Genomic DNA, 18,541 nt, shown 5'->3' on the forward strand with positions numbered 1-18,541 from the left:
AATGAACAATCAAAGCTCCGTGCGAAAATCCATTTCCTGTTTTTATTGCACACTAAATGATTCTGTCATCCGTCATGTGCTGACCTCTTCCAGCTGCGTTAAAGTGTAAAAAGTGAGTTTGGATTGTAATGTGAGTCCACACCTACCTGACAGCTTCACTCCAGTCCAGTTCAGATCACCATGCGGTCAGGGGCAGGCAGGGGAAGATGTTTTTCTTTGTGTCATGAAACATCCAGGAATAAATAACATCAAATAATCCTTTGGGAGTAAAGACGCCCGACAGCAGTGAAATCCAGAGAACAGAGCCACTTCGAGAGTCCGGGTCCAACTGTTTATGAGCTCCTGTCAGTGCGGGCTTGCAGCAGCTGTGTGTCTGTCTGTCGGTGTGTGTGTGTGTGTGTGTGTGGATATGCGCAGAGGCGCAGCAGTGCACCTCGCACCGCTGTGGTCCCGTTTCTCCTCCTCACTCCATTAAAAGGATCCCCGCTGAAGCTGCGCGTCACCGGGAAGCTTCTGTCACAAGAAACTCCAACTTTTGCACGGACGAGCATCCAGTTATGTCAGTGCGATGACAGTATCAATTTCCCCTCTGAAATTCTGAATTACTGCATAGACCCCAAAATTAATTAAACTGTCATTTTGAAATGTTTCATTTTACACCCAAAATATACTGTTTAATCACTTTGTAAAGTATAACAAAGATCGTACTACCCAACTGCACTGACTACAGCAGTACTACTGCATTGGTAGCAATATAAACAATGCAGTGCATAATAATTTAAAATGTTTGTCTGCAATGTAACCCTTTGCTGATTATACTTTTTCTTAAGATTTTGAAGACAGGAGTTTACTTGAACTTAGGAATATTTTTGCACTGTTGTATTGTTTACTTATTGACTCTTTTGCAATCTAGCTCCTCCAACAGCAGAAATGACATCCCAAAATGTGAGTGCAGAGAGTGTTATGGACGAGGATGCATTTCATTGGCTGACTCAGACACTTATTTGAGCCACAGTATGTGGCACAAGGAGTGTAGCAGGCAGACGCCGAGACTGCAGCTGCTTTACTGGTGCAAGCGGACATGTCCAGCAGGAAATGGCTGGTGGTGCTTTTGATTTAGTCTCGGTTTAGTTTCGGTGTTTGTTTGGCGCTGTCCTCGATGGTGAGCTGCAAAGAGCACATGTGTGCACTTCTGGGCATTAAAGTTTTACTCTTCTCTTGGATAAAATGTTATGAAATTTCCCTTTAAAATCTCAATTTGCTGTCCTACAGGGGAGTAATCTGCACTTTCTTGGCCATATCCAGTTGCCAGGCAACCAGCAGAGACCTCAAGAAGTTACTGGTCCACATAGCACCCACCTGTAAACCCGTGCATTGTTTTATACTCCAGTTTGTCTATGGATTAAAGAAACAAGCTCTAATGTGTTAATTAGTGAGGCTTCCAGGTAAGTGAGTTTGTCTGCCAAGGCTGCTGTTTCTTATTCTTATGCTGAACAGGAAGCGTGAGAAAAGTTCTGAGCCTTTAGGGACGTATGATGGACACTCAACATCATTTTGTGGTATTTGCTTTTGTGGTAAATGATTGGTTGAATTATTTATTTATTGTTTTTTAAAAAAATCTCTTTTTTGCTACTCCCCTACTTGTTCCCTTTTCAGTCCACTGCACCCACTGGCGTATCAAATTTAAATTTTATGTACACTTGCACCTTTGAATGACATCGAAACCTTTTCTTCCTGGTTTTAGGAGGTCTGCTCTGCCTCCCTTTGCACATTTAATTTCATTTATATTTTGATGCCTGTGGGTATTTGTTTGAAGCACACCACAGCAAAGTTAACTATAGTGTGAGCTGGAAAAGCACCAAACCCCTGAGTGCTTTATTCCCCTGATGCTCTTATCTGAGACTGATTGTTTGGCCTACGTGTCACATTCTGTCAGTCTTCATAAACTACTGATTGCAATCAATCAATCTTGAGTTTTTCACACCAACTCTGACACAAGACCTTTAAAGGTGCAACCCGCTGTATCGCTGCAGCCTAAAGCCCACCTGAGTGCAACCAGGGCTTTGCCAAGCATCTGCACGATTAAATGTGCACAGGGCAACCCTGTCAATTTTGCTGAAAGGCACACTTATTGATTATAGTGACCACTGAAGCATTTTTTAAGTTTTCTTTTTGCATGTGTGAGTTTGCTTCATTTTCATCCAAAACCATGTCAAATGCCAAAATAGCCCCTGGTGTTTCTGCCGCTGCTGGGTAATCAGGCTGATAGATCTGCTTCACATTGTTTGGTGTTTAAACTACTCGAAACTTGCCAAGGCATCTGTTAAACAGCCTTACTCATCTTGTCAGAGTCCTGGCAAAATTCCTGCCTGGTAAGCCATCTTAAATAAATTCATGCTGCCCCACAGGATCACAATGATATGGAGCTGAGCCAACTTAGGGAACGTTTGTCTTGTAAGCAGTTTGCACAGAGTGATTTTATCATAACATAATTTGTATTTTGACATATTTATCAGGTGAACAATGAAATGCAGCAGACATTATTTCCTGTTTGCAAAGCTGTAGTTTCAACTTCATTCTGTCCCATCTGCACTTCATGACTGGTTTGTTTCACATGACATTGCGAAGTCACTCTCTGAAAGCCGCACTACACTGCCCTACAGTGTATACTGACCTCTCCGAAGCCACGCTCAGTACATTTGATAATGCTTTCCCGCTGTAGAGACTGTCTGACATTGGATTCTGCTCACCCTTCTCGCTGTTGCTCTCACTTGTGAGCGAGGACACGGCGTGTTTCAGCTCTGTGATCCACGTGTCCATTTTTGTATGTTTTGACATCAGTCATTTGCATCATAGAGAAGGCTGTCTTTAAGCACCTTACAGAAATGCTGAGTGATAGCGTGGACTCAGTCCAACATTCAAGCCAGGGCAGAGAATGTCTCTACATTTTGGACGAGCCCAGTGGGACAAAGCCTTATTGAACTGTTATTGAAGGTAAATTGACTTGAGGGGAGCACAGTCTGTTGCACAGTGCTCCAGGTTACCCCCAGTGTATTGTTTGACAGGCCACAGCAAACGATAGATGAAAGTAATTGTGTCCTTTTCTTTAACCGCAGCAGATTATCTGATCAGTGGTTAATTCTGAGTCAGATGTCATGTTAGATTTGCTGTGAGCCTCTTAGGTGATTGAGGAGCTGGATGTCACATCGTTCTTTCAGGCTATATAAAGAACTCGCTCCAATGGAGTTGTGATGTGGATGGAGTTATTTTGGGCGGTCCAGTCCTTTTTCTGCAGAGAGAATATTAGATGGCTGCAGCTGGAGCACTTCCAAGGCTTGAATGGACATTAAACTCTCCTGGCTGGTTCATCAGTACACAAGATGAGCAACTGCATGACAAAATGATAAACAGCGTTTGCAAAAACATAAGGAGAGAAAGTCAAAACTGAATGTAAAGGGGTTTAATGCACAATCTTCCAACATTGATAGTCCTCCCCACAGAGCCTTTCAGCTACAAACAGTTCTGTTTCATGCACCAAGTGAAAGATTTGACTTTGCAGAAACATGATGAACCATTCAGCAGCTCATGTTCAGATTCTGGTGTCAGTGAGGGGAAAATTTTTGAATCCTGGAAACATTTTCTGTTTCCCAAAAACTTGGGGCATCCCCATCTCACCAGCATGAAACTTAACATTTACCGGTGTTGTCTTGTGCTCTGCTTAAAGCTGTCAGTGTTCTCTTTAGATAAACTCAGTGGCCATTTCTGCTCTGACACGCACCATATAGTCAAACTATCATTCAAACAGGGGGCAGGAAAATTTCACAGTACTCAAAATGGTATATATCATATACCCTGGAGAAAATAAAAACAAGGATATTCAATATCCACTCTGCCAAAGCAGTTTGTAGGTTCAATCACTCATATCAAGATGTTGAAATTACTGTGAGGCTTTCAGTGCAGAAGAAGAAGAACCTTTGGGTCTTACCTTCTTCATATATTCTCTTCTCACATACATATATGTTCACTCTCAAATCAATGTATTTTATTCACACACCTACATATTTTATTGTCATATTCATATAACGCATTCAAACATTTAGTTCTTATGCACATGCATTCAGTGTATGCATTTAATATGATAAACATGTCAGGAGAAAATGTGTGTTTATCTGAAAACACATGCATGCAAGAGAAGAACGGATGCCTGCGTGAACGGAAGTAGAGTGGAAACGGAAGGCAGGTAACTTGACGCGTGATTGGCCGAGAAGTTTGCGCAGGGTCGCGTTCGGGTCCAGGTCAGCATGGAGGTGAGCGATGAGCCGGGAATGCTACGGCAAGCTGATGTTATATGAAGAAACATTTTATCATTTCCGGAAACTGTCACGGCCTTGTCCCGGTCACTTGAGCAGCAGAGGACATGCTCGTCCGTACCTGACGCTGGCCGCAACACGGTGCCAAGATAACTTCTCAGCGACCCTCAAGTTCCAGTAGCAGACTAAGCAGCTACAGGAGTCCGGGACGGTGGATTGCGACGGCAGTCTTTTGGATACCAGACTCAGCAACACTATGGCAACTGGAGCTCCCGGTCAAGGAAAAGGTGAGATCAGTGTTTACTAAATTGGAGATGTAACCTACTAAATCCTGAATCCTGTCTGTCGGCTTATTTGTTGTATACTGTATACATTTTTAGATTGCTTTGTATATGTGCTATTTTTATAGTGCAGGTTATTCTTTTTCTTTTCCTTCACTCTACATTGATTAGGTCTTGGTAATGTCAGTGTAGACCACAACAAACCATTGTCACATAATTCATGAGCAACCCTCTGAACGTATAGACAAATGTATTGACAGCGCCTCATGTGTTGTTATTGGAATTCATTGTAGGACAGCATGTTTTCTGTTTTCCAGTTCTGTGTTCTCGCTCATCCATCAGCCTGTTAATTTAAAAGTATAAAATGGCTTGATGTGCTCTCTGTCGACAGATTTAGTGCAGTGTTAAAAATTACACATGATGAAATGAATGACGGCCAACTCTTTACAAAGAGCTGTGGTTGGATTCTAAAAATACAACCTCCTACATTTAGCCATGTTTTACGGGTTGATGAGCACAGGATGCAATTAAGGATGAATGTGTGAAAATATGCTTACTGTTATATAAGATATAATTATAAGAAACTAACCACTGATTTTGTGTGTGTAAATCATTGATGTATTGCATGGCGTCTTCTGAGAGAGCGTCCAATAGGGTCGATTTCTTGCAGACTCTGTCTAACACACCACCTTTGAATGTGTAACCCACGAGACCTCAAGCTTCCATCCACATATCGTTCACCCACATTTGTTGTAGACTGAAGAATTTCACCAGCAACTCTGTTGAGGTTTTAATTTGATATTGTTGTATATGTCAGTGGCTAAGTACCCAGCTGCTGTCCAACAGCTTACCCCTAAGCATTGCTTTGCCATTTCAGCTGCACTGGAAAAGAAATCAGGATAACTTTGAATAGCTTCATTTTACAGTCCTGCAATTTAACCTCAGGTTAGGATAAGCTGAGCAAGTTTAGGATATTTATTTCCTGGTTTGAGAGTGACTTCCTGCTTAAAAAGGGACTTCCTGTGTCAGTGAAAGTAATGAGTTTGTAAGTAGGTTGGTTTTAAATGCAAGATATGTAATATGATGTGTGTGAGAATATATGGCATTTGTTTATACATGAGAATGTGAATGAGAATGTATGAATGTGAGATTATAGAATACATACATGTGTGCAAGTGGAAATGTATGTGAGTGAGAGGGCCAGAATGTGGGCCCCTCACATATGAGCACAGGTTATCTGAGTTAAAGATAAAGTTATTTGTCCATTCGTATTCAGTTTAGACTTTTCTATTTCCAAACTTGAGTCACCAGGTTCCTCTGCCATTAACCTCCCAAACCATCTGCTTGAGGTGGTATTTCTCTCAGTTCTCGAAATACAAAGCATGTTGAGCGTCCACAGTGAACTTTCAGCAGTCCGTGATGATGGTCACGATAATTACAAAAGTCATCTTTAGTCATTCTCTAATTAGGACAAATTAAAATTAAATTAGAGTTAATGGTTATAACCATAAGAAATTACAGTTACTCCTTCACTTTGGACCCCAACGAAACTTGAAGGAGGTACCCGAACCTTTCTTTGACCACCGCTGCTTTACACAATAAGTGTGCCGCGGCACTTAATTGTTTCGCTGATAATATTTAATTGTGTTTAATGAGTTTAATGTTTTTTCCTGTAAAACCGCACAGCTAAAAAAGGGATAGATGAGATTCCCATTTAAACCTCATCATCTAATTACCGTAATCACTTTGCCATAAAATAATTGGCTGTATTCAATAACTCAGAGTCTCCCCAGGGGGATTTTTGCTTTACATGGGCCCTTGTCAGCTCATGGTTCACCAGGCCTTAATGTGTGCACAGGGATATCGTAGAAGTTATCTGAAGTCATTCTTCCGTCAGACCCAGCAAAGAGAAACCAGAAAAAAACAAGTCACAGAAAGAAAAAATGAAACTTTATTTGTCTTTATACTTACCAACACTTTGAAATTAAAACCTATGTAATTACTCACAACTAATATAGATCTGCACATAGCAAATAAATCAATCAAAAATAGTTACAAAGTTCTATCACTTTTTCCCCAAACTGCAATACACACAAAAGCTGAAATAAAAACATGTCTAGTCATTCTTTTTTTCCTGCTGTTGCTGCCACAGGGAAAGTGGGTGAAATTTAAAAAACAAAATGCATTTTTCAACAAGCCACGCAGCTCTTCTGTATCTATGCTAATAAGATAATAACTGAATAAATAATTGCACATTGCACCCTATTATTGCATTAGTTGCAGTTTGTTTCAAAGTCGTAGTATACTCAGCCATATACACAAATGTAAATACAGTTTTCAAACACTGAGTAACACATGAATATTGATGTTATTAAAATCACACTGCCATCACTTACAACTCAATAATTCCTGCTTAGCGATCAAATTCAATTACGACAACTAGATCCATGTCAAATGCCCGCGCCAACTGTGCTAATAAGCATTAGCGATCCTAGTTTTGTTTTGTTTTCAATTCTTACAGTTGTGTCCTAATTTGAAGCAGACATTTCAATGGTACACATGCGGTGGTTACAGTTAAAAGCCCTAATACCCTCAAGGATGTTCTTTACTGGTGCAGTACTGTTGAGGAAGAATGCCCTCTTAGGTATTAGCTAACTGTCTTTTTTTTTATTATTTTTTTTTTTAAAAAAGCAAGTTTGCCAAAGAAACACAACTTCAGTTTGTTCATTTGACAAACATTCTCACTGAAGTACAAGCTATGACAACTGAGAATAAAAACAAACACAAATTCATAATTTCAGTGCTAGCACTACTACTTGAGTTCACATCAAAATGTAAGAATTATTGCAGAATAATCATTGACGACGGTATGCATGGTTCAGTGTAGTGATACAGCATTTGGTCCATTTACATAATCACATTTATGTCATCAAAGCGCCTAAAGGAAAAGTTCAAAATTTTTTGGAAATGTGCTCATTCATTATCCTGCTGGGAATTTTGACGAGTAGATTGAGTCCACTCTCAGTTCTGTGTGCTAAATGCAAAGCTGTTGTTAGCAACTGGCTAACTTAGCTTAGCTTAGCACAAACTAAATATGAAGCTATAGCCAGAAGACGGTTATCTTAATTTAGTTAAGCATAAAGACTGAAAACAAAGGGAAGCTGCTAACCTGACTCCGGTCATTAAACAGTCTAGATATGACATCAAATTCGTCAAACTCTTCACAAGTAAATAAATAAATAAGCACATTTTCCAAAATGTCAAACTTGGCCTCCTAAGCTCAGCATAGGCTACCGGAAATAAAACAACGGTAGTGAAACTGAGACACTGAAAATGCAGGATGTTGCTGTGTTGGACAGTAGATAATGTGATTCGACAATAACATTCAACAGCTGTTTGTATGTGTCAAAACTTAACTGAGCTCAGCTGAAGCTCAGAAATGAGAAGACTCAAGCTGTCCAATAGTATTTAGAGCATCCTCTTGAGTGGAACATGTGAAGGATGGTGGAAATACTGAATCATACCAAATATCATCCACACCTCCCTCTCAAAATAAATACAATAAAACTAACTTAGCTTCAGTGTGATGATCAACAAACATGAAGTCACATGTGCGTCGCCACACCATAAATATACATACACCAAAAAAAAATACATGCTGGTTTTAAAACCAATGAAGCAGGAATTCTCATCCAACCTGTCCTTTCTCTTTTTTTTTTTTTTAAATAAAAACAATTAAGTTGCTGACATAGTCGTGACAATAAAAAGACATTCAAACCTAATGCGTCAAATCAACCCTATGACAACAAAAAGAACACGACAAGATGAACAATCTTGAAAAAGAGACTGAGTGGTCACGTCCGCCCAGGCCCCGTGGGTTCCCCCCAATGAACCCCTGAACATTCCTTGGCCCAAAAAATACCATTTGGCTTCGTCCAAACGTTCAGGCCTCTTTGCCGTGAAGAGTCGGCTTCTTTCCCTTGTTTCTTACTCTTTCAAAAGTCCCCCTCCTAAAAATTTTTTTTCCCAGTAGGCTAGCGATTATTTTCGGAGACAAGGGAAGGAAACCGAAAGGTTTGGACGCAACGCTTGGCTTTTAAGTCCAACTAATTCCTCCCGCATCAGAGGCAGTCCAGAGTAAAGTGTTGAATAGTCTATTGCATGAGCGCCGCGTAGTCGACTAATGTGCTAAGTCACAGTAGTCTTTGTACAAAACAAATACAGTATAATAATAAGTTAGTAAACAATCATTTAAATTTTCAGTTAGTGTTTTAGCCACTGATTTTTCACTAATTCCCATTCATGCATCTATATACTAATAATGGGTGCTGATAGAAGGAGGCTATGTCGGAAAGTTTTTCATTTGGGCAGGGAGTAGGACTAGACGTGAATGGCCAAAAATGCTGAAAAAGTTTGCGGAAAAAGAACGGGAGCGCAAAGATATTATAATAATATTTGAAGGAACACATACACCGAACAGGTTTACTCAAATACACAACAATACAACACTGAACACATGCAATATAAGCGATAATGTAAGTATAGGAAATTAACATGAGAAGGGAGGCTCTAGGAGTGATACCATTGGCTTAAAAGGGTCATGTGATGCAGCAAAGAGTCATGGGTAGAGATTGGATTTGTAAGTAGACAAAGATGCAAATTGGGAGCAGAGCAGAGCAGTCCAATTTTTTTTTCCTTTCATTTCAAAATATATTATCAAAATGTAATAATTTGGCTACATCCCACCACACACTCTGCCGATAGCATCACTGAGCAGCTGTAATATGCAAATAACTACGTTCTACAAAAATGTTCAATCTTTTACAAGTACTTTTTTATACTTTTAAATGATGTTCTATGACGCAGCACTGACAGCAAGAGAGAGAGAGAAAGCAATAGATCGAGAGAAAAAGAAGAAGAAAGAGTAACACAAGCTGTTCCTAATAAACATTCAACATGCTTCAACAGTTCTCTAAAAAAAAAAATAAAAAAAAAAAAATAAGAGCCTAATCAACAGAGAATTTTTCTTTTTTCTTTTTTTAATTTAATCTGGCCCTCTGAAATAAAAATGAGCACCCAACCCTCCCTTACGTGGAAACAACTTTATACCAGGGCAGGAAGGTGGTCAAGGTTTTTCGGAGAGCCAGAGCCAGAGTCCGAAGGGCTTCATCAGGGTTGTCTGCGGTAGTCAGTCATTGGAAAGGGCCAAACGGAGGAGCCAGTCAGGGATCTCAGGATGTGGTCATGGAAGATGGGTCGTTCCACATGGCCGCCACGTCTCTGAACCTGAAGCAGGATCGTTGGAAAGCAAGAAATAAATTCTCTCTTTCTCATTAAGCTTGCGTTTAACCCCAAACTGAGCTAAACCGACCTTGCGTTGATGAGATACTGGGCCAGGCTGATGTTGGCGGGGGTCCCTGTGATGGTGATCTGGCGCTCCGATGACCCTTCCATGGCGTTAGCAATTTTGATCTGCGCCCCAGACATCTGACGGATCTCGTTGATTTTGGTTCCCTGGCGTCCGATTATGCAGCCTATTAGCTGGGAAGAAAATGGGGGCGGGACTTAGGATGGCCAGAATGCGTTGGGTTTTTTTTGGTTGTTTTTAACTGACTCGACATGGACAAGTGAGCACAGGCCAGTAGGTGTCAGCCTTTTTCAACTGTTACTTCTTCCTACATTAGTCCAGCAAGTCTTTTCCATTAAGGACACTCACTTTACAAAGCCAACTGCCTTTGGCTGTACTTTATATCTGCTGTGGAGAAGGAGCTCTCAATGGCCGGAGCTGAGCTGCTGTCAGTTTCTATCGCTACAAACTTCAGCAAGCGGGAAGCCATGTTAAAAGATTGGAAAAACAGCAATTTTGACATTGTGGTCGAGCAACATTTGTGAATTTTTGGTTTGTTCGAAGTGAGTTCCTGCCCAGTGTCGTGCTTTGTCTCAGTTTCATGCTGCTGTGATTCTAATCTCTCTGAAAATAGATGAGGAGTTTGCAAATGTGATCGCAACGTCACATTAATCTTTATGTGTCCTCTGAAAAGCTGAGTGCTTTTGTGTGTGGTATATTGGCAGTGACAAATTAGCTCCAAGCAACCCCAAAGTTACCATAACTGCTGAATAAGTGCGACGGTGTGTTTGCAATAGTGTTGACAACTTTATCTTTAAATACTTGTAGTGCTGAATGCCAAGAGAAGCCTGTCCTAATTAAAAAGTCAACTCCCCGCTGGTTTCCAAATAATAAAGTGTTCATTTTAAACTGAAGTGTTGTTTTTGTTTAGAATTAATCCCCATCGGGGGGGGTGAAAAATAGCCACCAGGGGACATTTTACGCATTATGACAAATGTACTCACATCATTGGGAATGGTGAGTTCATGAGTACTGGCCTGGTTACTGGCATCCAGACCTGCTGCTGAACACAGGAAGCAGACAGAAAGAGAAAAGGAGGAAGGGAAGAGGACATAAAATAGAGTTTGGCACGCTGAGGGAGCAGCATTGATGAACTGTAGTCCTGGAGTGTTTCATTCTGTCTATTGCTTTTCTATGTCAGTGGATATTCTGGCTCAGGCCTGAGCAGAGCCTACACAACACCGTCTAACTACAATACACTGACATTGTGACCCCTAATGAAAATCTGAGGCAACATTTAAAAACAAAAAAGAAAAAGAAAAAAAAGGATACTAAGGGAAAACCAACAAAAGAAACCTCAACATCAACAAGAGCAGACCACCAGCAGGCCATGTCAATGGCAGTGCACCACAGAGACCGTTAGGAGGAGAACGACGAGAAGAAGAAAAAGAGAAAGGACAGAGACAGGAAAAGAAGAGACAGAGAGAAAAAAAAGGAGGAAGAGAATGTGTTTGTCTCTACAGGTAAAAACGAGAGAAGGAGCTTTGGTAAAGAGGGTCGTCGTGTAGGTGGGTACGTACCGGGGAAGGCAGGGGTGGTCTGTCCAAGGGGGGTAAAGGGGGTTTGCTGCATAGCCAACTGGTGGAGCTTGCTCAACTGCTGAGGGGGGGAGGAGGAGGACAGCAGAGCTATGAGGTCATTGTTAAAAAACACACCCGCCCTCGCTCACACAAACACACACACACACACACACACACACACACACAAGCACAAACACACAGGTCTGTCCGAAGAGTAGAGAGAGGATCTGAGGACAACAACACAGACAGGTGAAGGACAAAGAGAGATAGAAAAGAGAAGAAGAAGAGAAGACGCTCTTATAGGACTTAGCCTGAGGACTGTCACTTGCCTTTGGATTTAAAGAGTTTTTGCACATTTCTTAACGACATCTTGTTTATCTATTAGAGTTATTTCTTGAGCCTGCCTTCAGATGTCTGAATCATAACATCTTTCAGGTTTCGTTCCGTTAGTTTTTTTGGTCTGTTTGAAAGAAACATTAGAGCCAATCAGAGCATTGCAGGTGGCATCATCTTGCTTTTGCCACAGAAATTCAGAGCACGGATGAGATTGACGCAGATGCTGAGGTTGTTGGTGGTTGGTTTACAGAAATTCTCAATCTCATTAATGGAATAAGCATAATCATGCTATTATTAACACCCAAGTCTGGATGATTATTTTCAGTATTATTGTCCTATTTCAGCTGTGATTGATTTCTTGATTTGGATTGTCAGGCTGTTATTTCCTACCTCGGAAAAAGTCAGCAGATGTCAAAGTGAAACTCCGTTACAGATCACACTGCTGCAGTTGCACCTTTCGAATTCAGGGAGCGTCTCGTTTGTCTTACAACACGGCCCATGAATGAAATGCTTTTTGGCAGCTGACATTTAAGCCTTGAAAGTCAGAGCTCCTTAGAACATGCCAGCAGAAGAGTTTTCAAAATGGTTCCAGCTCAGAACTGCCAAGAAAATAATGAATAAATTTGAAAACAACACAAACATGTCTGCTGCAATGGGGGAGTGTTTATCAAGCAAATTCCAGGTCTCAAGTTTGTTTTATTCAATTTTTTATACTGAAGTTGACCAGAAGTGCCAGCAGCCGCTAAGAGACAGAAGGAAATCACTCTTTTAAAAAAAAATGTTTTTAAAGACAATATTTCCAGCCAAATCTGGTTATTCCTTCAGGCCAAGCCCCATGAGGTTTAATGCCAAACAAAGGGCAAGGAGGGAAGAGTCAGAAAAGTTAGAAGATAAAGGAATTACATATCAGAAGAAAAGTTTGTATTAATATTAACATTTAATATTAATATGGGTGGAGAGACAGTGAAGAGCCTGCAAGTCAAAGAGAGAAATTTTGGATGCAGCGAGACAGAGTGATGGGGAGTGCACTGTGGACTGCCTCGAGAGGTTAGCACTCACATCTGGATGCGGGATGGCGTACTGTCCTTGAATGGTATAAGCCTGCAAACACGAGAAGGAGAGCTCACTGTTATCTCGTTACGTCACATGAAACACGGACTGCATGAAATCATTTTTTTGTGACAAGTTAAAACTATTCACTTAAGATAAACGACATTCCTGCAACTCGAGCGCCCTGTGGCACCCTTGGAACTGTATCTGTAGCCAAATTACAAGAAAGTCGTGCACTTTGTCATATTCTCCTACTGCTCATCAATCAGATCCAGTTGAACTAAATCAATAAGGGACAACTGAGACAGCGGGGAAGTGACGGGGAGGGCGTGGAGGAGACCAGAGGAGCAGCCCTGAGAGGAGTAATGTGATTGAGCTATTGGCTGTGTGGTTTAATAGAGGCCACAGAGGTCAGAACTGAGCTAAATTTCATGTCGTCTGTCAAGACGGCAACCAGAGCTGTACTGTACTGTAACCAGAAGAAAATAACATAAGTCCCTGCAGGAGGTCACGTTTAGATATTTTTGTTGCTTATTGACAGAAATTTAAAATTATCCAGAATTATATCAGCTTATTTATTTAGTCACTTGTCTGCCTCCCCAGTCTAATCTGCTCTGTTAGAATAAAATGTCATGAATTCCATAAAGTTTACCAACAAACAAACCTCTACATTTTTAGTTCCTTCATTTTCTAAGTCAAGTTTTTTTTCCTCTCTTCATTTAGTCCCAACAAAGAAGAACAGGAGGATGTTTCCACTGCCTCTGTCATCATCAATTTAAAGGTGAGTCTACAAATTCCCTGTTGAATTTATCCCAGTTCTGGTTGAGTGGCTGCAGGTGATGGATGACAGTGAGGCCACAGTAAACAGCAGTGATGGTTTCATGCTAGTCGGGGGCGGGGGGGGCGGGGATGAGTGAGAGAGGGAGGGAGGAACAGTGAGTTAAACCTGGTGCGACACTAACAGGCAGTGGCTGGTGCTGCAGTAAGAGGCTGAGGTTGGCTGTGGACGCCCCCAGTGGGTCTGCTCTTACCTGGCCACCTGAAAAAATGACAGGGGTGGAGGCAGGCTTGGGGCGGTAGGGGATGGTGGCACCTTTCGGTGGGGACTGAGAGCAAAGGAGGAGAGAGTGGAGGGGGGGGAGGGGAGGGGGAGAAGAAGAAGGAGGGTGAGACGTGGAGAGAGTGTTAGAGCGGAAAGAAAGAGACAGGAAGAGAGAAAGAAAGAAAAGAAGTTTCATAAAGTGAGACCATGAGGGACAGTGCCTTAGGGAAGACAACCTGTGACACTCACACAAAAGTGCTCTTCAATGTGTGTTCATGCTGACGGAAAATGTCCAAATCGTGGTTCAGTGCACAACTAAACTTGGATTTACCTGGAACACCACTTTCAACTGGATAATGATGACTCTACATTACTGTTCTTAAATATGGAGTCCGTATTCTAGAGACTTACAGTCATGTCACATATCTCCTAGAATCCATGGCTGGTGCCATCATGAAGGCCCAATGGAGAACTGGCTGTGCAGATAATTAATTATGAACATTAATGGGGCAAGAAAAAGAGAGACAGCTGCAAAGTGTGTAGCCCTTTGAACCTGAATGAAACAACTCTGTTTCAGCAGTTTTTACACTGCAAGATAGTAAATTATATCCTAATATCCTAATTTTCACATGTAATTAAGTGAGCTGTGAAGCCAGACGTGCCTGCAGCAATACAATGAAGGGTATAATAAAAATAACATAAAATCAGAAGCTTTAGTTATGAAACGTTATTAGCTTGGGAGGCACAGTGCTGAATATTTGTCGATATCTGATATGCCAGTATTCTCAGTCAGTTTGGCAGACGTTGGTGTGCACATATTTATTCCACTTACTGCAGAGAACACAAAGTCTCTCTTGTAGCTGAATCAACGTATTATTATGCCTACAAAATGCAGACAATTACTGGGCAAAACAGAAAATCTACTTAGTCAACAATAATTAATTTTATCAGTCGGTCATATCAGCAGAAAAATTCACAAGCCAGTAACGATGTTTCATCTGACACACTGATGCGGATTACATGCTCAGGTTGTCATGCATCCCTGACATTAGCAGCAGGTTTACTTCTGACACTCTCTTAGTTCTGCTGAAGTTATGACTCTTGAGATTTTCCTGTTTTTGCTAGTTTTTGTTTTCCGATTGCCTTCACACACAGAAGGAATTCACAGGAGTTGGTTTGGAGCTGCTCGGGAAGTGTTTGCCTTAGTTTACATGCGGGAACCACAAAGTGTTGCCAGATTCATCAGGACTGCAATCTTAAAGGGTCATAACTGTACAGAAAACTGTTTTATTCTCCAAATCAGCATATGTTCAGTGTTAATAGTGTTTCCTTTATTCCTTGACATTTTTTCCTCCCTCCCCTCTTGTACCTCAAGCATCACCACACATATCTGTTTGACACACTGGATGATGGCTTCTGGGGCGCCTGAGATTGTCACTGCTCTCTCTGTGGAGTTGGGGAGCATGTCTCCTGCAACCTGGACCTGAGCTCCTGTGGACTAAAGGTAAAGAAGAACATTTATTACATCTGAATTTAGTGGAGAAAATACACTTTGAGCATATGATTTAAAAAGAAAAATCAGATCAAAAAACAGATCAAATTTCAAAAACTGAAAGCTAGGAACTAACTCATATTTAAACGTATTCTAAGAGGTCAAATTTCTCCAAAACCGGAGCATTTCCTCTAAAAAACTGGTAACATCATTACATGATAGTAAAGAGGAGAAGACCTTTCCTGTTGTTTGTGCCCTACCTCTCGCATCTCTTTGATTTTGGAGCCTCCTTTGCCAATGAGGGAACCACACTGGCTGGCTGGCACAACAAGCCTCAGGGTTACTGGGGGTTTACTGGTGGCTGGACTGTTGCTCATAGAGTTGATGATGTCCTGAGGGGAGGAACAGCCGCATTTTTGTGGGATTAAGCTGCAGCTCAGCACTCAAATATTGTACTTTTTACTCCACTGTATTTATTTGTGAGCTATAGTTTGCAAATTAATGTGCTGCATTTCAAATGAACGACCGTGACCCTCATGCAGGTTTATCCTTCACGTTCTGGAGACATTTTGGGCTTTGGTGCGACCGGAGGCGTTCTGACACGTCACCCAAATCAAAACGCAGTTCTGGCCCACTTTCAAAGAGCGCTGCAAGGTTAGATCAGCACATTTCTGTCCTGCATAACAGGGCCAAGCCTGCTTTGTATTCCATTTGGAAGCGAGTGAGCACAGACACTGCAGCACAGTGGTGGACAAGTAGTGCAAATCTGAGGTGTCTGAGTATTCTCTTAAATTAATCGAGAATATAATCTAATAACTATTTGCAGTCGTGCTTAAATTAGTTGGAAATTAGCTGAATCTCCTGATAGAATACATCATAGTATCACAGGTGACGTTTTTCTGCAGTGAATTCTTTTGCTTTTAACACTATAAGTACATTTTTTTATTATACTTGCATACTTTCACTAAAACATTTCTAATGCAGGACTTGTAGCAGTATTTGTACTTTTCCTTGAGGATCTGAATACTTCCTCCAACATTGTACTTGTACAACATAATGTAAATTGTACAGTCAGACTTTGTAGTGTGTGATGGTGATGTTGTACCTCCTCAAACTTGTAGGCTATCATGGCGAAGGCCTTGAAAATGGCATCTGTTGGCCCGGTGATGGTGACTATCCGTTCAGGGCAGTTCCCCTCTGAGATGTTGATGCGGGCACCACTCTAAACAAACAAAACAAAGAATGGAAGAGAAAAAACATGATTATAAGATTAAAGGAGATACTAAGAGTGTTAATAATAATAGACTATATGCAGAAAGCTTCTACGTACGTCCTCACGCATTTTCTTCACCGTTTCTCCTTTCTGGAAGGAGAGAAGAGAAATGTTATTAAGATGCTTTGTGCATTTCCCACAGGCGTTGTGATGCTTTACGTGCTTTGCTTGTTGTGTTTGTCATAAGTACCTTTCCTATGATGCTCCCGACCTCCTGCAGAAAGACAGAAAAACAGTGTTAAGTGTGTTTTGTGCCACAGGGACCCCTTGAAATGATCGATTTTCTTTTGACAGATAATTTGAAATAAAAGCAGAGCTACAGAGCAGGAAATTGAATTCGTTGCCGAGAACCTTTTCTGTTCTGTACCTTGCCGTGCATCAGCAGCCTGATGGTGAGGGTCACATTCAGTCCACCTTCTGATTGGACCTTGATGGGCTCCATGTCGGGATTGGATGTGAAGGAAGGGGCGTGGTCACGTGAGAAAGGAGTTCAAGGGCCAACGCGAGTGTGATGGTGGAGTCAGCCAACCGGTCACCTGCCGGACAAAAGAAACGAGGAGATCAGGCCGAGCAGATGTCGAGAAGGGACCGAGGTGTGTCTCCTGAGTCAGTTCAGTGAATCTGAAATTACAAGTCGGGGGTCAAAATAAATTTGAGGATTTTATTTGTGTTGTGTTGATATTCAGCCTCCAGGTGAGAAAAAGCAGGATGCAACTCTTTTTATTCACATGTTGCTCGATAGCAAGTTAAGTGTTTCAAGTGGCCCTGAAAGCTCCTGGTTTACTGTGCACAATATCACAATCTGACTGGTTATAGTCTATATTTTTGTTAATAAATCCCTTGAAAGATTCTTGTCTGAAGAAAGAAAGACCTTGAGGGGTAGTCTTAAAAAGGTCCTGATATCTACTTTCAGGGACTTGTAATTTAAGTTTTGTGCTTCTCTCATTTCTCAGCTTGCGCTTCCACACAGTAAACCTGGTGGTGTTTTAATACTGTAAATGAACAGAAAAGGGGAGAACAGAGGGGGGCGTGGGGGTTAACTAGAACCCAGCATCTGATTTTATCCCTGAGGGGTAAAAAGAAATCATAAGAAGTCAACGCATGATGTAAATATGCTCGGACAGTCTTGGTTCTGATTGAGCAAATGAGCGGTGGGGTCCCTGTCTACAAAGCCTGGTGCATAAAAGCCTTTGAAATGTAGGTCGGCATATGTCTCCTCAGTCACGAGATGAGCCATCGAACGCTGAGCGCCATATTTATTTTTATCAAGCCTGTTTCAGCTGGAACGCCTCTAATTCCAGCTGACAGGTGATGTAATGACTCAAGACTTCAATCGTGAGTCTGAGCACAAGAGGGCGCTGCAGTCCTGACTTTGGCTCTGAGGCCTGCGTGCACTGCAGTGTCAGGCCTGGTTGATTTGTAATCAAGTGTGCAGAGAACACTTTCACAACTTTTTGGTTTTAGAAATCAGTTATTGAAGCTGAACTGGCATTAATATGATGAGATTGTGCAGAAACAGCCGGATTCATTCGTTGGCTCTAATCGATGACAAAAAAAAACACTGCATTGAATAAATGATCATCTTATCTTAGAAGGAAAACACTGGCTCTCAGTTGTGTTAAGTTGAAATAATGAGCGTGGATGATAACCTTAACTTCTCAAATTAAGAAAAATGAACACGGGTTAAAATGCAATGGATGAATTATACCGAGAAACGAGCTGTGTGGAGTTAGAAATTGGAGCTGAAAATGTGAATTAAAGTTATTAATGATATTTTGCATTTTGTTCTCTGCCAGGAAAATAAAGATGCAAGCACTAATAAGCACAAGA

At 41.3% G+C, this 18,541-nt stretch overlaps 2 protein-coding genes across 2 annotated transcripts in view; one reads left to right on the plus strand and one right to left on the minus strand.

Annotated features, from left to right (window-relative positions):
- The window catches only part of atp7b (ATPase copper transporting beta), a 38,302-nt gene extending 22,852 nt beyond the window's left edge, over nt 1-15,450 (plus strand). The window contains exons 23-24 of the transcript XR_006842706.1: nt 13,628-13,685; nt 15,322-15,450. The gene's annotated coding sequence lies outside the window, so the exon portion shown is untranslated. The remainder of the gene's footprint in view (nt 1-13,627; nt 13,686-15,321) is intronic.
- LOC124055548 (poly(rC)-binding protein 3-like) lies at nt 9,606-17,398 on the minus strand. Its single transcript, XM_046382442.1, has 12 exons — nt 17,079-17,398; nt 16,902-16,925; nt 16,769-16,801; nt 16,544-16,660; nt 15,699-15,830; nt 15,316-15,444; nt 13,867-14,010; nt 12,914-12,955; nt 11,519-11,597; nt 10,943-10,995; nt 9,963-10,132; nt 9,606-9,877 (listed from the first exon to the last, which is right to left on the minus strand). Exons 1-12 carry the CDS (start codon nt 17,151-17,153, stop codon nt 9,823-9,825), a joined length of 1,053 nt encoding a protein of 350 aa, XP_046238398.1. The 5' UTR covers nt 17,154-17,398; the 3' UTR covers nt 9,606-9,822.
- Between the last annotated feature and the right edge of the window lie 1,143 nt (nt 17,399-18,541).

The sequence above is a fragment of the Scatophagus argus genome, chromosome 24, assembly GCF_020382885.2.
Source record: "Scatophagus argus isolate fScaArg1 chromosome 24, fScaArg1.pri, whole genome shotgun sequence".
In the NCBI taxonomy this organism is placed as follows: domain Eukaryota; kingdom Metazoa; phylum Chordata; class Actinopteri; family Scatophagidae; genus Scatophagus; species Scatophagus argus.

What these genes read in the sequence shown, in the direction of transcription:
- LOC124055548 (XM_046382442.1), bottom strand. Translation starts at nt 17,153, where the DNA reads ATGGAGCCCATCAAGGTCCAATCAGAAGGTGGACTGAATGTGACCCTC. An exon ending in TGCAGCACCAGCCACTGCCT is followed by an intron (nt 12,956 to 13,866) that starts GTTAGTGTCGCA and finishes TCGTGTTTGCAG; the next exon opens with GCTTATACCATTCAAGGACA. An exon ending in CAGTATCTCATCAACGCAAG is followed by an intron (nt 9,878 to 9,962) that starts GTCGGTTTAGCT and finishes ATCCTGCTTCAG; the next exon opens with GTTCAGAGACGTGGCGGCCA.